The 18,520-nt window shown below is 40.4% G+C and overlaps 1 protein-coding gene across 1 annotated transcript; it reads right to left on the bottom strand.

Moving 5' to 3' along the window:
• Positions 1-1,029: 1,029 nt before the first annotated feature.
• Positions 1,030-18,021, bottom strand: kcnj10a (potassium inwardly rectifying channel subfamily J member 10a). Its single transcript, XM_051429218.1, has 6 exons — positions 17,475-18,021; positions 10,544-10,936; positions 9,038-9,249; positions 8,148-8,279; positions 7,405-7,582; positions 1,030-3,624 (listed from the first exon to the last, which is right to left on the bottom strand). The coding sequence occupies exons 2-6, from the start codon at positions 10,926-10,928 to the stop codon at positions 3,215-3,217; spliced, it is 1,317 nt and encodes a 438-aa protein (XP_051285178.1). The 5' UTR covers positions 10,929-10,936; positions 17,475-18,021; the 3' UTR covers positions 1,030-3,214.
• Positions 18,022-18,520: the final 499 nt, after the last annotated feature.

Raw genomic sequence — 18,520 nt, 5'->3', positions numbered from 1 at the left:
CCTGTGCAGGAAATAGAGCAGGTTTAGACTAAGCCAATCTAATTGTGACTTGCACTCCAAGAGATGTCAACAACTGCATTGCACCTGAAACCGAGGTACAAACATCCTGTCTTAATAGTTTATGACTTTATGTACATACAGTACAATGCATACTTAAGTCTTATAAGTTTTTTAGAAATCTAAAGATAAAATGAAACCATCATCTCATTCAACCAAACCTTCACAGTCTAAGAGATCCAACAAGTATTATATTACGATGTATTGATCTGCCTCCTAGAAATCCCAACTAAGGGATTAACAAAGTGAATTTAACAATAATAATTGTAATAAAGGTGTGGAAGTCAGGATCAGTGACGTGTGAGGGTGCATGATGGCTACTGCGTGGTGCATGTTGTCAGTGTAAAACAACAAAAGTTAAAGCAAAACAAAGAAACGAAAAGAAGGACAGAGTTTGGTGGATAGTGAAGCGGCAGATACACACTGGTAAACACTGGACAGATGTTCCCAGTCAATTCAATTTTATCTCAACTCCACCCAGCCAAGGACTTGCAGGTCACAAAACATACCCACAGTACACTGGGGCGCGAGTAAAGATTTTATAATCACCATTTAAGATGGTGATAATATGAGTTCATTCATGTGAGAATATTCATGCATAGTTACATTTCCTATCATAAAAAAAGTTTGGTCACCTAAAGAGTTCTGCAGTCTCCGATTTTTTTTAAAAATGCCAGTTTCAACCCTTTACAAATACTCCAGCTATGGGTTCTTCTAAGCAGCTGTGTAAGTCTCCCGAAAATGAAAGTTATTGATCCCCATTGATGCCTACAATGCAGAAGAAGGGAGGGTTACCAAGTGTTTTGCTCATGCCACAATGATGTTTTTATTTTCTTATTTCTGTTCAACTTGTGACATAAAACGTAACTATGCATTAATGTTTGCTGAAAGTATTATATTTTGTGTTCCACATCATTGAAAGACTTTGTTTACATTATTTTTCACCATTTGTTTCATGCACACACATATAGACATGTTGTAAATGATACTTTTATTAAAAGAGCCACATAAAAAGTGCTTATTTTCAGAGTTAGACCAATGAGCTTCCAGTATTATGAGGGATCCATATTCAATATACAGTAGGCTTTATAGTATAAACAAGAACAACCTCTCATCAGACACTGATAGAGAAATATTTCCTGTCATTTTTCATTGGGCTTGTCCAGAGCAGCAGGTGATTTCATTTGAATAGTGACACTTATATCATAGAATTAAGAAGACACATTTAAAAGAGATCATATATATATCATATATTACTGATTTTATTTTTTTGGGCCAATTAAACAAAAAGACTTTCAGTGAAGAAAAAGTTACTAGCAATCTATCTCTTTGTAATCCTTTGCTTATGTTCCCCGTTCCCTTACTTAATGGACTGGTGTAGTTGCTGAACCCAATGACTTCACCCTCCCATTTCAAGCACATAGAAGAAACTATGTTGGCCACAAAATGTGCAGATATGAAAGGGCCTATCTAGAGCCAATGTTTGGTTTGTCTGTTCTGGGCTAATGTAGAAACATAGAAAAGGACCTGCTTGCTTTGTAGATAAAAAAGGCTCATTACAAGGTAATGAAAACACAGCAATTCTTATTTTCAGGTGATTATACACTGAACACACACTGAAGACATACTTATGAATATTATATTTCATTCAATAGAGCCTCCTAAGTGTTACACACTGGACCTTTAAAGTCTAAGTTTTATCAGCATTAACCAAGGAATTTAAGTTGTACCTTTAATTTGATTTGATTTTGATGCATTTTTCACCATTTCCATGTAGCGTAGAAAGAGAAAATTTAAGATGTTTATCCAAATATATGCATTTATCTAATAAAAAGAAGGCAGTTGATTCGACACACATTGGCACAATCCACAGATACTTTCATAACTACCATATGAAAAAAATTACAGCAGTAAAAAGATGAGTGAACTGTACTTTACAGAAAGAAACATTGTGCATTGAGAACAATATTGTATATGGAAAATGTGGAGTTGTGTATCACATGTCAGGACATCAAGAAATGAAGAATATAGGAAAAAAATATTTTATACACTGTACAGAGGTACATTAACACACACATACTGTACATGAAATTTAAAGGCAGTTCACAAAAAGGTTCATACAAACAGTATTATCACACTCACAGAATTACCCATTTTCACGCATAAAAACTCACTCACAAACCCCAAACATAACTACAAGATTTAATCATTAATTACAGTGCATTAAGTATCAAAGTTAGTTCAGTTATTCCCCTTGTGTGAAATGCCACTTTTCTTTCAAGTTAAAGTGCTTTTAGTAATATTACTAAACATATTTACCCCAATAAACAAGGAAAAAACATTCATATCAAAGAGCATAATATTTCCAGGTGCAACAAGTAACAATGTTGTTAGAAACTATTGGGTACATAAAATACGATACATTCCTTTAAAATCCTTCATTAAAAAATAATAATATGGTTCCAGTATTTTCGCCACCTGTTGCAGGTATTTTATTAATAATAAAAAAAAAAGAAAAACAGTACTGTGATTCAGTGATTAACATCCATAACAGACATTCAAGTACACTCCAAAAATCCTCTCATCGAGTCAATTTGTCTGTAATAGAGTTTTTATTTTCTTAAAACAGGTGAAACATCTGCAAGTGTGGTGAGGATATTTCAACCTATTTTCAAAAGAAATCAACTTTTTCGCAGAAGTTATTCCCACCAGCCTATGGCTAAATTATAGACAGAAATGACCTGATGAGTTTTTTGCAGTGTTTGAGTATCTTCCAGTTACAGTAAATCAAGTCCTTTCCAAAAAAGAAAAATTAATATAAGTATAGAAAATGGATGACTTGATAATGTGCTGTACATTTGTACATGTTGGGTTTGTAACGTGCTCTCTCTGAAGTTGGTTGCACACACAAATACCCTTGGTATCACTAGTGGTTACAGTAGCATATTGGTATGTGTGTCTGTGTGTGGTTAGAGGGCACGGTGGCAAGGTGTTCACTTTCCACAACTCACATATGTGTACAAATGGGGGAGGTGTTTTCATGTGAGAGCTTGACTTCTTCTGTTGAGCAGCTTCTTTCTTTTCTTCCTGTCTGCCTGCCTACCATATCTAAGTTTCACATCAACTTTCTGTTACTTCTTCCTGTCTCTGTCTTCCCTCACACATTACTAATACGTACACTTAGTGGGCTGCTATCTCTAATGCGCCCCCTTTCTCGCCCCTTCTCTTCCCCCCTGTAGCTCTCTTCCAGTCGCATCTTCTCTGGATCCGTCCCATCCTCCTTGCCTCTGTGGTGACGGGACGCCTGTGATGGCGGGCTCGGTGGCAGGGAGTGCTTAAAAAAGGGTGCGGTTTTGGTTTTGGCCACTTTGTCGAAGAAGGCAAAATCGGCTACATATTTTCCTGAGGGAGACAGGGACACGACGGGGGGGAACTCGTAGCCCCAGAGGATCTCATCTGGCAGGTAGGATGTCCGAACCTGGCAGGTAGCGGAGGTCGGCTCAACCGTGGCGCTCATGATCACCAGCAGCTCGAAGTCAGCCAGCTCCGGGTCTGTCCAACCACCACCTGGATGAGACAGGAGACCTTAGGTTAACAACAAACTAGAAATAAACAGTAGACAAAAAAAGTACTCATCAAATCATCAAAAGAAATCGTTTCTTGTGGCCACTTGGGGGCAGCATAACAAGATGAAAACACAATGTAGTTATGGGGAACATAAGTTCCAAAGCAAAAAGTTGCTTATTTACACGACCTCCAGACACAGAGCAATATTCTCATTCAAGTCATGTGTCGGGCAGCCTGACAAATGTAGGTCAAACACTCATGAGGAAGTATCTGGTTCTTTAGCAGCTAAATTCACACCAGGTGTACAACAGCTAGTTGCTATCTTTGTCTGTCTGGTGTTTGGTGCTCGACAGACACTACAGGTTCATCTGGAGACAGAGTTGATGTTGCTGTGCAGAAAACCAAAACAGTGAGCTAAAACAATTAATAACAGTTATGGGGAACTGCAAAATTGGGTGGTAATTCTTTGTGGGTTACTACAAGTGATACTTTCCCATGGCATATTAAAATAATTTGATCCATTGTCAATATGCGTAAAGGAGCTAAATTAAGTAACAGTGTTTCATCACAGATAATTTGGCCTCGATGGAGCTCCGTTAGTACTCTCATGCCATTGTCCATGAGGGGTTTTAATTATCGTATTCAGCCTGCGCTGTATTTTAGAGGCCAAATCCCAGTTGATTAAAAAGAATGCAAGCCTGGGTCACAGATTGATTCATTCAGCCAAATATGTGGGTAAGGAAAGACACACAAAAACATGCACACGCACAAAAGCACAAACACATCCTGAAATTTCCAAAACAAAAAAACTCCCCACTTACAGACTGATTCCAAAAGCACTTATCTAACATGCAAACACTCATTTCATTTGAACACACACACACAAAAGTAAAAGCTGTCGCATGTTGACTGAACATTGACTCAACATTTATAACTGAAACATTTATAACTGAAACATTTCAGTTATAAATGTTGAAAAACACATGCAGAATATACTTGACATTCATCGTCACACAACCCCAATAACACAAAGACATATGCACTCAAACAAGCACACACCTGCATCAACAGGCCTCACTCAGAATGCAGACTCTGTCATCTGTCTAAACAGTCCTTACCCTAACCCAGACCCAGTACCGCTCCCACCGGGGAAAAAACACCAGGTTTCGCAACCGCTTGTAAACACTGCGACAAACTCGGTTGAGGGATTCTCTATATTGGCCTATTATGGGCGGTGCAAAGGGCTCATCTGCATTTATGTAGTAATCTTCCTAGGATCCCTAGCAGGATAGGGATGGTAATGTCCGTCTGTCAGTTGGTTGGTAGGGCCACCGCTTTGGTCCTAAATATCTCAACGACTGCTGCGTGGATTGCCGTGAAATTTTGTACAGACGTTCACGATTAACAGACTATGAATCCATACCTGCTTAACATCAGCATGTTAGCATTGTCTTTGTGAGCATGTTAGCATGCCGATGTTAGCATTTAGCGAATCACTCTGCCTAAATACGGACTCACACTAACGGTAGCATGGCTGTGGACTGTCGACTTAGTTTTGCTTTGGGGTTAATTTTCATAGCGTGTGTGACATTCATTCATTTAGTCAGCTAGTAAGTGTGATTAGGTATCACACTAAGTATGAGTCAATATTTATAATCAGCCCTGCGATGAGTGCAATATTCCCCTCTTCTTTTAGCGTGCTGCAGATTACTGGGGAAACTGAACAGCTGTAAAGAACTTATAACTATTGTTTATAAAGCAAAATTGTTGTGATGATCACCTTTCTTGTCTGCTAGCCACTAATTCTGCTGTTGTTTCACCTGCTACCATCACCTGATCCTCTCACACATCTACCTTCCTGTTTCTCATCAACCACTTTTCTCAAATCAAAAGCTTTTTTTTTTTTTCATTCCCCACAGCAGCACCCACAGAGTTTCATTTCTATAGAACATATAGAATAAAATGAGTAACCGATGGTGTTTCTCACAGTGTGGAAACTGTGCAAGATTTTCGTCAACCTTCTGAAGTGCAATGTATATACAGCTATGGTTAAGAGGAATGTGTTGATATTCTAGCTCAGTGGTTTGGACAGCCATGACCCCTTTCCTTTAGACCATCAGTGTTCTGCCTTCCTGATTCTGAGACTCACTGTCACATAATGCCAACAAGATTTACACACTGTTGCACTGGAAGCCAGAATTAAATGTTCCTATCCGAGCTGTTTCCTGCTGAAGGTCCCTGAAAGTTTGTACACGTTGAGAACATAAAGCCAGCGTTGCAGGGAGCTCAAAAGCTCTGTTCAAAGAATCAGTAAGGACAGAAGTGTGCTCAGTCATGAGTATTATCATGAATGTATGTCCAAGAACTGCAGACTTTTTAAAATGTCAGTTAGGGAGAGCCATCCATCCATTCATCCATCCATCCATGATACGTAATTACTGTGCAGGATTGCAAGGAGCTGCAGAGCCTATCCCTAGGTTACACTGGGCCAGAGGTGGAGTACTGTACATCACCTACATCCACCAAATCACCAAATAAGTTGTTGTTTTGCCTTTTTTTTTTTTATTTTTTTTTTCATTAGATTTTAGGTAGTATGAATGACATCTTTTGTTGTAAATGTTAACTTTTGCTCAAGACCTGCTCACTTGCTCACACACTGACACAGATGTGCAGTCTAAGATATTTTCAGTGCTCTGCATGAGTGCTTTTAAGGCATCACTTCCTGGATTCATGACAGGAAATAACTAAGATTATGCAACACTGGGGACCTGGCAACAAGAACTGGGTACTGTTGCAGTTGGCACATAGAACAGGGATTACTGTAGCGCTATGGATGGTATGTGTGCTGTAGTGTAATCCGTTAAATATGGCAACAGTTAAATTACCTGTAAATTCAAGATTAGCTGCAGAGAGACTAATCTTGTAAAACAGGAAGGGCTGCGGGTTATGATGAGGTTATGATGAGGAAGAGCACAGCATAAAGGTAAAGTAAGGACATGACAGGAAACAAAATGAAACAAAGAGAATCACAAATCAGATCAAATCAGGGAAATCAAGTGTGTCAATTAATGCCAAGGAGGAAACTGTCTACAATAAATGAGTTACGTGAGTGTAAATAACACCGCACTCAGAGTCCTTCAGTACTGATGCCTTTGAGGCTTCCAGTGCTGAGAGGTCTGCGCTGCTGTAAGTGGATCTGTGCAGGCTTCGTGTCAGCACCCCGGACTGTACAGCATTGTGCTCTAATGAGGGGTGTCTCTGGCGATCTCTCTCACACACATTCCATCCAGAGAAACCCTCTCCTCCAGTGCCAAATCAGCCCAACTCTGAGGCAGCCAAGCACGCAGCACATGACCATAAATACCAATACACCTACATATACAAACATACCGAATGTACGTACAGTTATTCTCTAGAGACATACAGTATGAAACTCAAATGAAGACACTGACCATTCAATATAACATATTATACCTTTTGTCATTAAATGATTGTTGGTACTAAAATATACTTAAAATAAATAAAATGTAATAATTGTCAACATTAATATAAAACCCTCATAAAACTATTGTGGTATTTGATATATTCTATTCTATTATTAAAGTTGAAATAATTAAAATAAATGTCAGCAATTGGTGCATTTTTTCTACTATACTGTGTATGCTTTATGTGTGAAATAAATATCAATAATAATATAAAATAGTGTGAAAGTGTAGTTTTTCTACTTGATATTTATTTGTCAGACCTGCCACACAACTTGGCATGAGAGCCATGATCTACCTTTTGCTGCCCAGGCCCTGAGGGGGCTGTTGTCATCAATGATGTGGTAGAAAGTCAGGGGGATGATGAGGAAGGGGCTGTCGCTGGACGTGTCCACTTGGAAAGGCACGTTGCGCTGGTCCAGCCGTACTGTCTCGCCCTCCTTTGTCAGGGACGTCTGAAGCAACTTCCCCGTCACCTGGGAGCCAAGATGGAGTCAGTAAATGTAGCCAAGAGGTTGCAGAAGGCATCCTGTAACCAAAAGGCCCCAGGTTTAATACCTGCAATGGCCAATAGCTTCATCAAAGGTGATGTGTCCTTGAGCATGGCACAGATTGACATGCTCAGTAACTGACTGTGTAATTGATTACATTTTATACCAGTTAGATTATTACTGTTAAGCAAGCATTGAAAGGACTTTGACAGATTATATTTACAAAATGTGACTCACAGACATTGTCCAGCCTATTACACTACAAAATAATGAATGCTTGCCAATATTTGACAGTTCAACAGCCCTTTTAAAGAGCTTATGGTTCTCATCAAGGTTTTCTTCACTGCATGGCCTTCTAAGATAGACCGGATGTCACTGTCAGTGTATATATACATTTGGCATCAGGTGAAACAACAATAATTCTATCCAAAGGCATACACAGAGATACATACACATACACATGAGATACACATAATAGGTATTTTGGGTTGTAATTACTACTGATGAGGGCGACAAACTCACATTATGTTAACTTCAACAACTTGCGTACCTGACATCCTAATAGCAGGCTTTTGCGCATGTTGGCCACTCGGATCATGAGGCAGGGGCGATCCTCATAATTTGACACAACAGCATGTTGACTAAACTTCACTGTCTCGCCTCTCTTCTTGGGACGAGCGACCTACAAGAGGAGGGAAACGTGTCACGGCCGTGGTAAAAGTGGATATATGATGATTCCTGTTACCTAATGATGTAAACACTTCACATAACCTTTAGTAATCATTTACAGGGCTTTTCGGATTTCCTCTTTCTCTGTTCAAGATAAGCTAACCTACAGTAAGTGAGTAGTGAAATTACAGGGACATATAGATAAAAGAAAGGTTAAGACTACAAGTGTGAAGGAAACGGTTGAGATAACCCTGTTTTTGACAGATAAGAATGGTATTAATCAACATAACCTGGAAGTTTAAAGCTAAAAATACGGATAGCTGTAATAAAGATACTGGGTGGGGAGACGAAGAACAGATTAGGGTGAGGAGGTTTAAGGCACCAGCCAGGAATTGTAACATCCCCTGTTGACTAAAGGCATAAAATTCCCAGGCATAAAAAAGATACTTTAAGGGAAGAACACACCAGTTTTGGGTGACATCAAGTGTTCATTGTCCTAACAATTAGTGTATACAAGTTATTACAATCAATACAAGTGAACACAGCAAAAACATACAATGTGTTCGCTTTTATAATTGGGTTGTAACTCTACAGTGAAATTTCATATTAAACCTTTCATTTGTTTTACAGTTCATACTGACTTAAGAATTGTCCAATGGGATGTACAGTAAGAAAAGGTCAAAATTATGTGTGAAAAGGACCAAAAAAATATTAATTAATTAATTAATAATTAATTTTTAAATTTCCAAATGTAATGCCCCCTAGTGGTACCTTCGCAAGGAAGGTGCCAGTGATGAAGATCTCCATCACCATGGTAATGACCAGCTGAAAAATGAGCAGGACAATGGCAGCAGGACACTCTTCGGTGATGCACCGGAAACCGTAGCCAATTGTGGTCTGAGACTCCAGAGAGAAGAGGAAGGCTCCTGTCAGGGTCTTCACCTCCATTACACATGGGGTATGGTTGGAGGGGGGGTCAAACTCTGGAGGAAGAACAGAAGATCTTGGGTTTAGGGGTGTAAACAAATTATCAAGGAACATTTTGTTCCCTCTCTCGATGTTCTGCCAGGTCTTTCTCACGCTCTTTCTGCAATGCAAAACTGTATTCCTGCGTGTCTTTCTTTAGTGTTTACTCATTCACAAAAAAGTACTTGTACTTCATACATCCGTTTTTTCTCTTTTTTTTTTCTTGGTGTCACGATTTCAATGTTCTCAAAGGTCTTTGAAAATGAAATAACTATTATCTGATCTTGGCATAAAAAGCAGTGAAAACATTTCTTGAGCACATGAAATAATATTTTGTGATTACAGGAAAATAAAACATGAGAAATAATAATGGGTATTGGCCTCCAGGCCTTCTGCAACATATGATCTAACTAACAGTTGTAAAAGTAGAAGGACAATAAGCAAGATTTTTATCTGACTATATATATATATCTGTGTGGGGCTGATAAGGTTTATGATCAATACCAGTAACTCATATCTTATTTCCTAATTTGTCTTTGTTTGGTCAACACTCCTAATTTCCTCACTCCATCTAATTGCACTTGTAAGTGCAGATTGCCTAGCATTGTGAGGTGTCTCAGGTACTATTATGGGTAATGACAGTATGTGTCATTCTCAATCCAAACAAGACTAAGAGTCTACAGCCAGAGGCTCTGCAAGGCTGTGCTTAGCTGTGCTTTGGGCTAAATGCTAACATGAGCATGTTAACATATTCACAATGACAATGCTAAGCAAGTATATCTTCATCATCTTAGTGAAGATATTTGGTCAGTATATAAAGTATCTAAACATTGAGTTGAAGATGGTGCCAGATGAAAAGTCAACCAAAGTTATTACAGTTCATCTTGGGGGAACATGAATGCTTCTACTAGTTTGTTGTTGGGACGTTTCACTTAAAACGTAAATGTCAATTACATGCCACCATTTAAAGAAAAGTCAAGGGATCACCAAAGTCATATTGGCGTCATCCTCTGGGGATTACTAATGTATGTTAAAAGATTCATGGCAAGCAATCCATCCAGTATTTTCTTGAGATATTTCAGTGTGGACACCCCTGAATCAATGTTGTTAGCATGGCTCAAAGCCAAAGCGAGGTGTGGTGTTGGAGATATATTGCCATCTCTTTGATGCTTCTGTCAATTACAGATCATCATTACTTAAGGGGGCAAAAGGTCTTTCCTGCTTTTATTTTTTCATTATTATTATTTTCATTTCTTCTCTCCTCTGATTCTGCACTATAAAGCTCTACCATCCATCCTCCGTCCTTCTTACCCAGCAGATCTCCATGCACCATTGCCACCAGGTACCAAAGCACTCCAAACAGGAACCAGGTTCCAGCAAAGGTGGCAGAGAAGAGAAAGAACTTGTAGCGCCATTGCATGTCCAGGAAAGTCGTCCAGAGGTCACGGAGGTATAGCGCACCTCGCCCGCTTATGTGCTCGATGCGTACATTGCTACGTCCATCTTTGGAGAGGACACGGCGCCTCCTTCGCAGAGCACTGGGCCCTACCGCTCCTGTTCCTCCTCCACCTGCACCAGCACCTCCAGTCCCCCCTGTGGAGCCCAGCAGGGGCTTGGTGATGTCAGTCTGCGTCTGGGAGTGGCATACCTTCTGAGGGGAGGAGCCTTCAGAGGAGGGGGGAGTGGCTGAGGTCATGGCTGGCGCTACAGGGAGTTGGAGACGGAAATAGGAGACAAGAAGAAGAAGAAGAAGGGTGGGTAAAAAGGGTATGCATGAAAAGACAAAGAGAGGTAAGAAGGGGAGAAACAAGGGTGTACTGTAGGTTGTACGGTTGTATGGGCAGTAAGATCAAGTGAACAGCAGGTGAGTCCAAATGAAAATGTGCATGATGTGTGAAAAAGGATAAAACAGAGAGCGTTTGATAACCGCATGAATGAGAAAAATGACAGAGTGGAACATTTGGTCGGAGAAGAAGAAGAAGAAGGGGATTAGAAGAACATTTTTCAACTGGACAGTGTTGTGGCTGTCCACGGTGGTCCATTTAAGCCCCCTTTTCGCCTTTCACAGGAGGCAGCTGGCCTTGTCAAAATAAAAGCCTCCTTTCAGCATGAAGGCACAGCTGCTCTTTCACATTAAAAGCTTGATAGTGCAGGCTCATTCACGTGTCGGTTGCATAAGACAGCTACTGAATTGAGATGAGGAGACACTGGCGGCTGTTATTCTACAGGAAAAAGATTAAGAAAAAGAAGTCTTTAAATTGTAATCAAGGAAGCTACTGGACCACCCTCTTCCATTTTGCTGAAAGCAGTTTTGATACTGTGCTTCACTTTTTTGCCTGTTTTTACTGGAATAGACCTCAATTATGCTGCAGATGTGCATTATTCTAGATCTACTTTTTGAGAAGTTGAACAAAAAGTCAGTGACGCTCCTGTCTGCTGACTTTTGTGTACTTTTGGTATAGGGCTGTTTTTCATGGATATATTACAATAATATATGTGCAAAGCAAGGTTCATAAAGAAGGTTTTCCAAGTTCAGTGTGGAAAAACTTGATTGCCCTTAATGTCAACCCCTTTCAGCACCTTTGAAATGAACTGCAACACCGGCCTTTTCACCCAGCATCAGCAGCCGACCTCCCTGATGCAGGAGAGTTTCTAAACCTTGGAGAAATCCTTAATTGTGGGGTGCCCTGGTAGTCCATCTGGGAGAGTGCATACCATATATAGAGGCTGAGTCCTTACTGCAGCAACCTAGGTTTAAAGGTTGCCTGGGCTGCACATCACCCCCTCTCTCACTGGTGCCTTTCCTGTCTCTCCCTATTGTCACTATCCAAAACAAAGCAAAAATGCCAAAAAGTTTTAAAAAAAATAAACCTTTCCTTCAAGAGTGGAGGCTATATTATAGCATATTTATTCTTGTAGTTTATGTTCATCAACCATATACACATATCATGTTGAGGTGTCCAAATACGTTTGACCATATGTGTGTGTTGAATATGGCTGACTTGAATGAGTGATGGTGTAGTTGTATTCTCACACACTCAAGTGTTTGTTGTCATTTAACACGTGTCAAGTGAATGCCTGTGCTAGAGAATCGTGGTGTAATGTGGTTGGATGGATCAGTATATAAGTGTCTGTGGGTTTCAAAGTGCCAGCAGTATATTGACATAATGAGAAGCCCCCATCCTCCATCCCCCACCCCAACCCTGGGTGCCATGGCCACTTATTGTCACTGTATGGGTTGTTCTCTGTAACCTCTTAACAGTTTTACCCTCATCTGGGCTGCAGTTTCCCTTTCTCTCCGCCCTTTTTCTTTCCTTCTCTGTCACTCTCACTCACTGTTCACTAAATGGCCCTTTTGTCTCAAACGGCCTCTGCTTTCCGGAGCGAATATAACAAAACCAAAAACAAAACAACACAAACAAAAGCCTAAGAACCAAGACGATCTGATACGCTCTGTCCTTTCCTGTCCTTTCTGACCCTTCCCTCTCCTCTCTCCGTGCTGGAGCTCACACTGAGTGAATGAATAGAGATCTGTGTTGATGTCTGTGCTCTGAATACTAAGATATGGAGGGGGAGAGAGACGAGGGGGGCGGGGTCAAGAGGAGGGCCATGTGATTGGCCGTGTCCATCTCCAGCTGAACTCTGAACCCTGCGGAGCTCCTGCCTACACATACAGTAAACACACACTCGTGTATTGGACATATAGACCTTTTGAACAGTTTGAACACAATACAATACCATTAATTGTCCACAGGAATGTTTGGTTTGCAAAGCAAGGACTTTACGCACAATATAACAGCTAGCAACTGCACATATAGTCATTTATTCATTCACTATTTCAAGATTAAGGCTGTTGTTATTTTATATTTTTCTCATACAAAAAAACAAAAAAACAACAATACATTAGTTCTCTCAATACTATCCAACATTCCTACCCTCTCTGTAGTACTCTGTCCATATGTAACTATACTTAGTCAACAAGGTGTAAACAGGCAATGGTCTGTCTGTCTGATGACGGGATGTCCAATATTCACTTCATCTTTTTAGCTCTGTTTTTAGTCTCCCCCAACCCTTTAGAGTAATGTAGGTGATAAATGTGTCTGTCTGCCGTTTGGTGTTGGGTAGATAGTTGTGTACAGCGGGTGATCTGGAAACGAGTTTGATGAGAGCAGCGAGAGTAAACGTACTGAAGGTACATGTCACCCAGTTCAACTGGAGTTCATTTATGTTTTTAATTGTTTCTGGACAATAGTGAGGGTGAGAATGAGATGAGATGGTTCAACTTATTGTTATTTTAGGTCTTTATTGTTGCTTTAGGTCTTTTCAGGGGGTTTGTTGATATGAAAAACATCACCACCTTTATCCTTATATAACACTATCTACTGACACTATCTTAAATTAAATGTACAAAGCAAGTTATATCAGTATTAGTAGAGCCAAAACAATATTTGTGAAGTGTACCAGTCTCGCTGACAGTAATAGTGATGGGTTCCCTCTCTTGTGAAATGACTTTTTCCACTCATTTGACAACCACACTCAAGGTTAGGATCTCTTCCTCTCTGTCCGGCTCTCCATCCCTCTCCTTCCCTCTGTCCTGTGCGCACAAGAATCCTTTGTTTTCGAGCAGATGAAAGGGACAAAAGCCACCATTGAAAAATACGACTGGGTGAGCGAGTGAGTGAAAGAGGGAGCAACTTAGACGGAGAGAGGAGAGCGGTACGGTGCGTCAAAGTGCGTGTGTGTGGTTGTGTGTGTTTGTGATCGCGTTTGATCATGTGTGAGTATGCAGTGCTTGACATCGTGAGGGGGCAGAGGTGGGGAGGAAAAAGAGAGCGAATAATTGGTTTCGGGTGACAAAAGGAGTGAAAGAGGAAGAGGTTGAGAAATGGATGGTGAAGGAGAGAGAGGAAGGGGTATGTGGAGTGAAGGTGGAGGAAACAGATCTGTGACAAAAGATGGTCATTAGTATTCCAGAGGAGAGAGTAATCCCTTCCACTCAGTGCCCCTGTCCAGTGTCCGCAGCCATAAAGAACCCCAACAGCCAGTACACTGCACTGAAAAGACTCAATACAACACAACTTGAATGGATGTGACCACTGTCAGCCTCACCACCACAGCAGCCTCTGCACAGGACTGAAAGACCCTGTCTAAATATCAACACAGGCCATTCCAAGAAGGCATCTGCTCAGCCAACACAAGACGTTAAAACCACTAACTTACTGGAGCCAGTATAAGCACAGCACATAGCCATACAAATGAGCTGCCGTTGTGCCAATGTGTCTTTATATGTGAATGATTTCAGACAATCTCATTAAGAATTTCCGGTTTTGTCTCTTAACTTGCCGAGCTGTAGAGTTCAACGGTAGAAGTAAAAACCCATTCATATTCTTTAAAGGGGAACTTGGCAACTCTAGCCATTTCTTTTCGCCGGTTTTCACTTTTGTCGTCGCATGTTTTCTCAACGAGCTCCCCCTACAGCTCTGGGACGTATATTTCAAAACACTGTCGTAAAAAACTCACTTGCAGCACCCTCCTCCCCCTTTCTACCGCTGCTGATGTGCACTTTTTGGTGTGGAGCAATGTCTACCAAGGCGGGTAATACATTCATCGTCGCTTGTTCTTATAGCTGGCGTGGCTAACCGGTATTGAGGGGGGCGTGTGCGTTTATGTGGAATTGCCATAAAGCAGTTTGTGTTTCTCGCTCGTTCTCGCTTCTCAGGATACTTCCTATTTCCAACTTAACGGGACGGTAGTCCCAAAGTTGCAAGGTTGGTTTTCCGCCTGGGGACGCTAGGGGGAGCGGGGAAAGTCACCATTTTCACCGGAACAGGCCATTTAACCATCCAAATGATTTCTAAACGGGTTTATTAAGTTGAAATAGTTGCCAAGTTCCCCTTTAATGCAGCCTTAAATTTAAGCTAAAACCATAAAATCTCTATATCTGGAAATACAAAGACTCCAAAAACGTAACCTGACCAACATACATATAATCTTTATCCAATTCCTGTCCTGAACACAGTGACTTTCCTCCCATTGATACCAGTTGTGGTCATTCTTCTACATTTTTATAATTGTGGCTACTTGACTAGTTAATGCAAATATACTGTACTTTTGATCATTCTGACCCAAGACTGTTACATGAGCATCAGTGGAAGGGCCCCTAACGATGGTATTCTAAATTCTTTGCATGCCAAATTCTTAATTCTTGGATCCCCATTAGCTGCCACCAACGAAGCTACTCTTCCTGTGGTCCACACACAAAAACATGCATACATAATTAGATGTATAACAAGTATATTAAGTCTCAATGAGACCATATATAGACCCGTAAAAGACACAACACATCCAGTTACACTCCATTGTAGTTGCTTAAAACAGTTAATTAACTTTGGGATTATTAATAACATGTTTTTTTAGGGAGTCTTTTAAAACTTGTGCTTCAATGATCATTCTTGTTATAAGGGTTAGGGTTATGGTTAGTATTATAATACACATTATAAGAGACTTATTTATAAGACTAGCATCTTACCATCCTACCCCTATGCAATTAGGTACACTGTTAAGGTTTATAGTTTGAAAAGAATGGCTTTCTTGATGTTTAATGAATGATTTTACCATGCATTACCGATTAAAAAACTGTTTACAGTGTTTGGGTACATAAAGGTGTCGGTATGCTTGATAATAACTAGTTTGTAGGATGTCTCAATCCGACCACATACGAAGACAGAAGTGATTATAGCATTTCCAGTCTGCAACTGTTGAAAGCAGTATGAAAAGCCAATCATCATAGAGAGGTAATCATTCCAATGGGGATAACAACACACTTTTCCGACAGTCACTCCTCTAATGCATTCATGGAATCGCAATCAAAAAAGTGACAAAACAATAAAAGAGAGCATCATTTCTGCCTACTTTCTCAACTCCACACACCTAGCTAATGGCTGTATGAAGTTGGAGTAACTGTTGCATTGTTTTTCTCAACGCTACAAAAATTTACAATGTAACCCCCCAATTCTGACGTTGGAAAGGTGTATGGGGAGAGGATTTCTAATGCTGTATGACTATCCAACAAACACTGTGGTTGAAGCATACTGACACCCAAACTTACGCCTATATCATAATATACTATATATATAGAATTGCTCATATAAAGTACATTAGTTATACACAAACATAATTCTCTGCCACTGCAACTTTAATTTACATTCATTGTCAGTTTCATCTGCATTCATAAGTTAACATTATTTAACCTCATGTTGACTTTAACAATAGGGAAGTAAGTGAAACCAGTAACCATGGTGATCAGACATTTGTCTCAATGTGTCTGTGTCGAGCAGTCCGTCTAAACCTTCATCTAAATCTAACACTTCCCTAAACCACTCGCTTGCACTTCCTCGGCCCAGAATTAGTAGTCAAAGAGTTACAGCACTGACCTACATTAAACAGTGGAGGTCAGCTGTTGGCCACTAAACTGTAATTTAGGACTGACTTTTTCTTCTTCCGAGTCTGTAGTAGCTAAATGTCTGTCTCACTGCCGCAAATCTGACTGGTCTCCTACTGCTGTGGTGGCTGGTGAGCATTCCTCAAGTTGTGATTTGTTTTGACTGAAGGTTTCCGAGCCAAGAAGAGCCACTATACCATCACACTTGTTCTTTCCAATGTGTTTTGTACAAGCCCTCCATATTTCTGCTACTATGAGTACTGTTAGAAACTTTCAAGCAAACAAGATTTATCAATCATGGGAATCTATGCTACCAATGTAATTATACAGACCCAGATAACTTGGTGTAGCAGTAGACGTAGTAGTACAGATTTGATAGTGGAACCGTCTCCGTACACACTACTAATATCCCTCCGCGCTGTAAACACAACACATGCAGCGAGACTGAGCACCTGTAAATATCATATGAATAATATCAAAGACAAAAATAAGTGTATAATCGGATGTTAGAGGAGTGTCACAGTGTAGAACTGTTAGAAAACAACAAAGAAGGTAATAAAAGATGCATTAGTTCACTAAAACAGACTTATAGGGCTTTTTAGTTGGGTGCATTTAATGACACTGAAATTGGCCTAAGATGACCATAACACAATTGCATAGCAGTTAAGTAGGTAAGTCAATAACAGTAACCACACCAACACAATTCAAATAAGCTGTCAGACATTATTTCAATCAAATAATCCTTTGGTTTTTTGATGAAAGAATAAGAAATTGATTTTAAAATGTTTATGTGTCTCTTACCTTTCTGTTGACTTGTAACAGAAGATGACTTTGACCACAGCTTGGAAACCTGAAGATTTAATTACTTTCACTGTGCAGCGGACATGTGAAAAAGACAGACAGCCTACAATTGGGGGAAAAAGGATTGAAAAACGAAGAGAGATTTCACGGTTTTGAACGACGCGCACTTGTTGACAGCTCAAGCATGTTTTGAATCACCTCTCACTTTGACATCACATTGTTTGCATATTTTTCTTTTGCAGCCCCCCTACGTTGTTGTCATCGTAGATTTTAAAAAAGGAAAAAACTTGAAACCCGTCAGAAGAGAGGCCTGGATGAGGATTAACCAGCGGTCAGTCGGTGTCTCCCAGCACACTGGTACTGGCAGTACCGGTTCTGGCTCACTGTTACTGGGTCATTATGTAATCAGATGAGCACAGCTTGCACTTCTTCTTGCATGTGAAGCTGAGAGGGAGTCCTGTGTGCTGGGACAGAGAGAAGTTAAAGAAGCTTGTGCTGTCCACTCCTCCAGGACCCCCCTGCACGCCTCTCTATATAAACCCAAAAGTATTCAGACAGCCGCTGTTTCACGACATTTTTAATTCATTAATTCAACTCTCCTCCCAGCTTCTCCTCCCACCCTCCCTCTCCGTGTCTCTCCCTGACTGTACACTATAAATGGGCCTCTTTGTTGCAAGGCCTCCTCCGCTGTTTCAGCCTTTGTCAACTTTCTCATGTAAATGTTTGATGGTTATAAGATACAAGCCTGGAAGTTGTTGCACTGCAACAGAGGTATTTACAAATCAAAGACTGAAAAAAAAAAAACAGGCCTCTTTTCTTTCTTGTGCACTTGGCTCCTCGCAGTTTTGCGTTGGCCAGTGTGCAGTGAATGGGTAATGTCGGTGTATCTCTGTGAGGCTGTGCCATGTCCGCCTGCAAGGAGGGGGACTCGGTGGTGCATAGGCGAGTACACATGGTCCTGCTGTGAATGGACAGCACGGGATGAATTAATTCACCAAAGTAACACACATTATACTGAAACACTGGCCCTGTGGTGGAATGTGCTG

Source organism: Dicentrarchus labrax, unplaced genomic scaffold, assembly GCF_905237075.1.
Source record: "Dicentrarchus labrax unplaced genomic scaffold, dlabrax2021, whole genome shotgun sequence".
NCBI lineage: Eukaryota > Metazoa > Chordata > Actinopteri > Moronidae > Dicentrarchus > Dicentrarchus labrax.
This window is presented reverse-complemented; position numbering and strand designations above follow the sequence as displayed.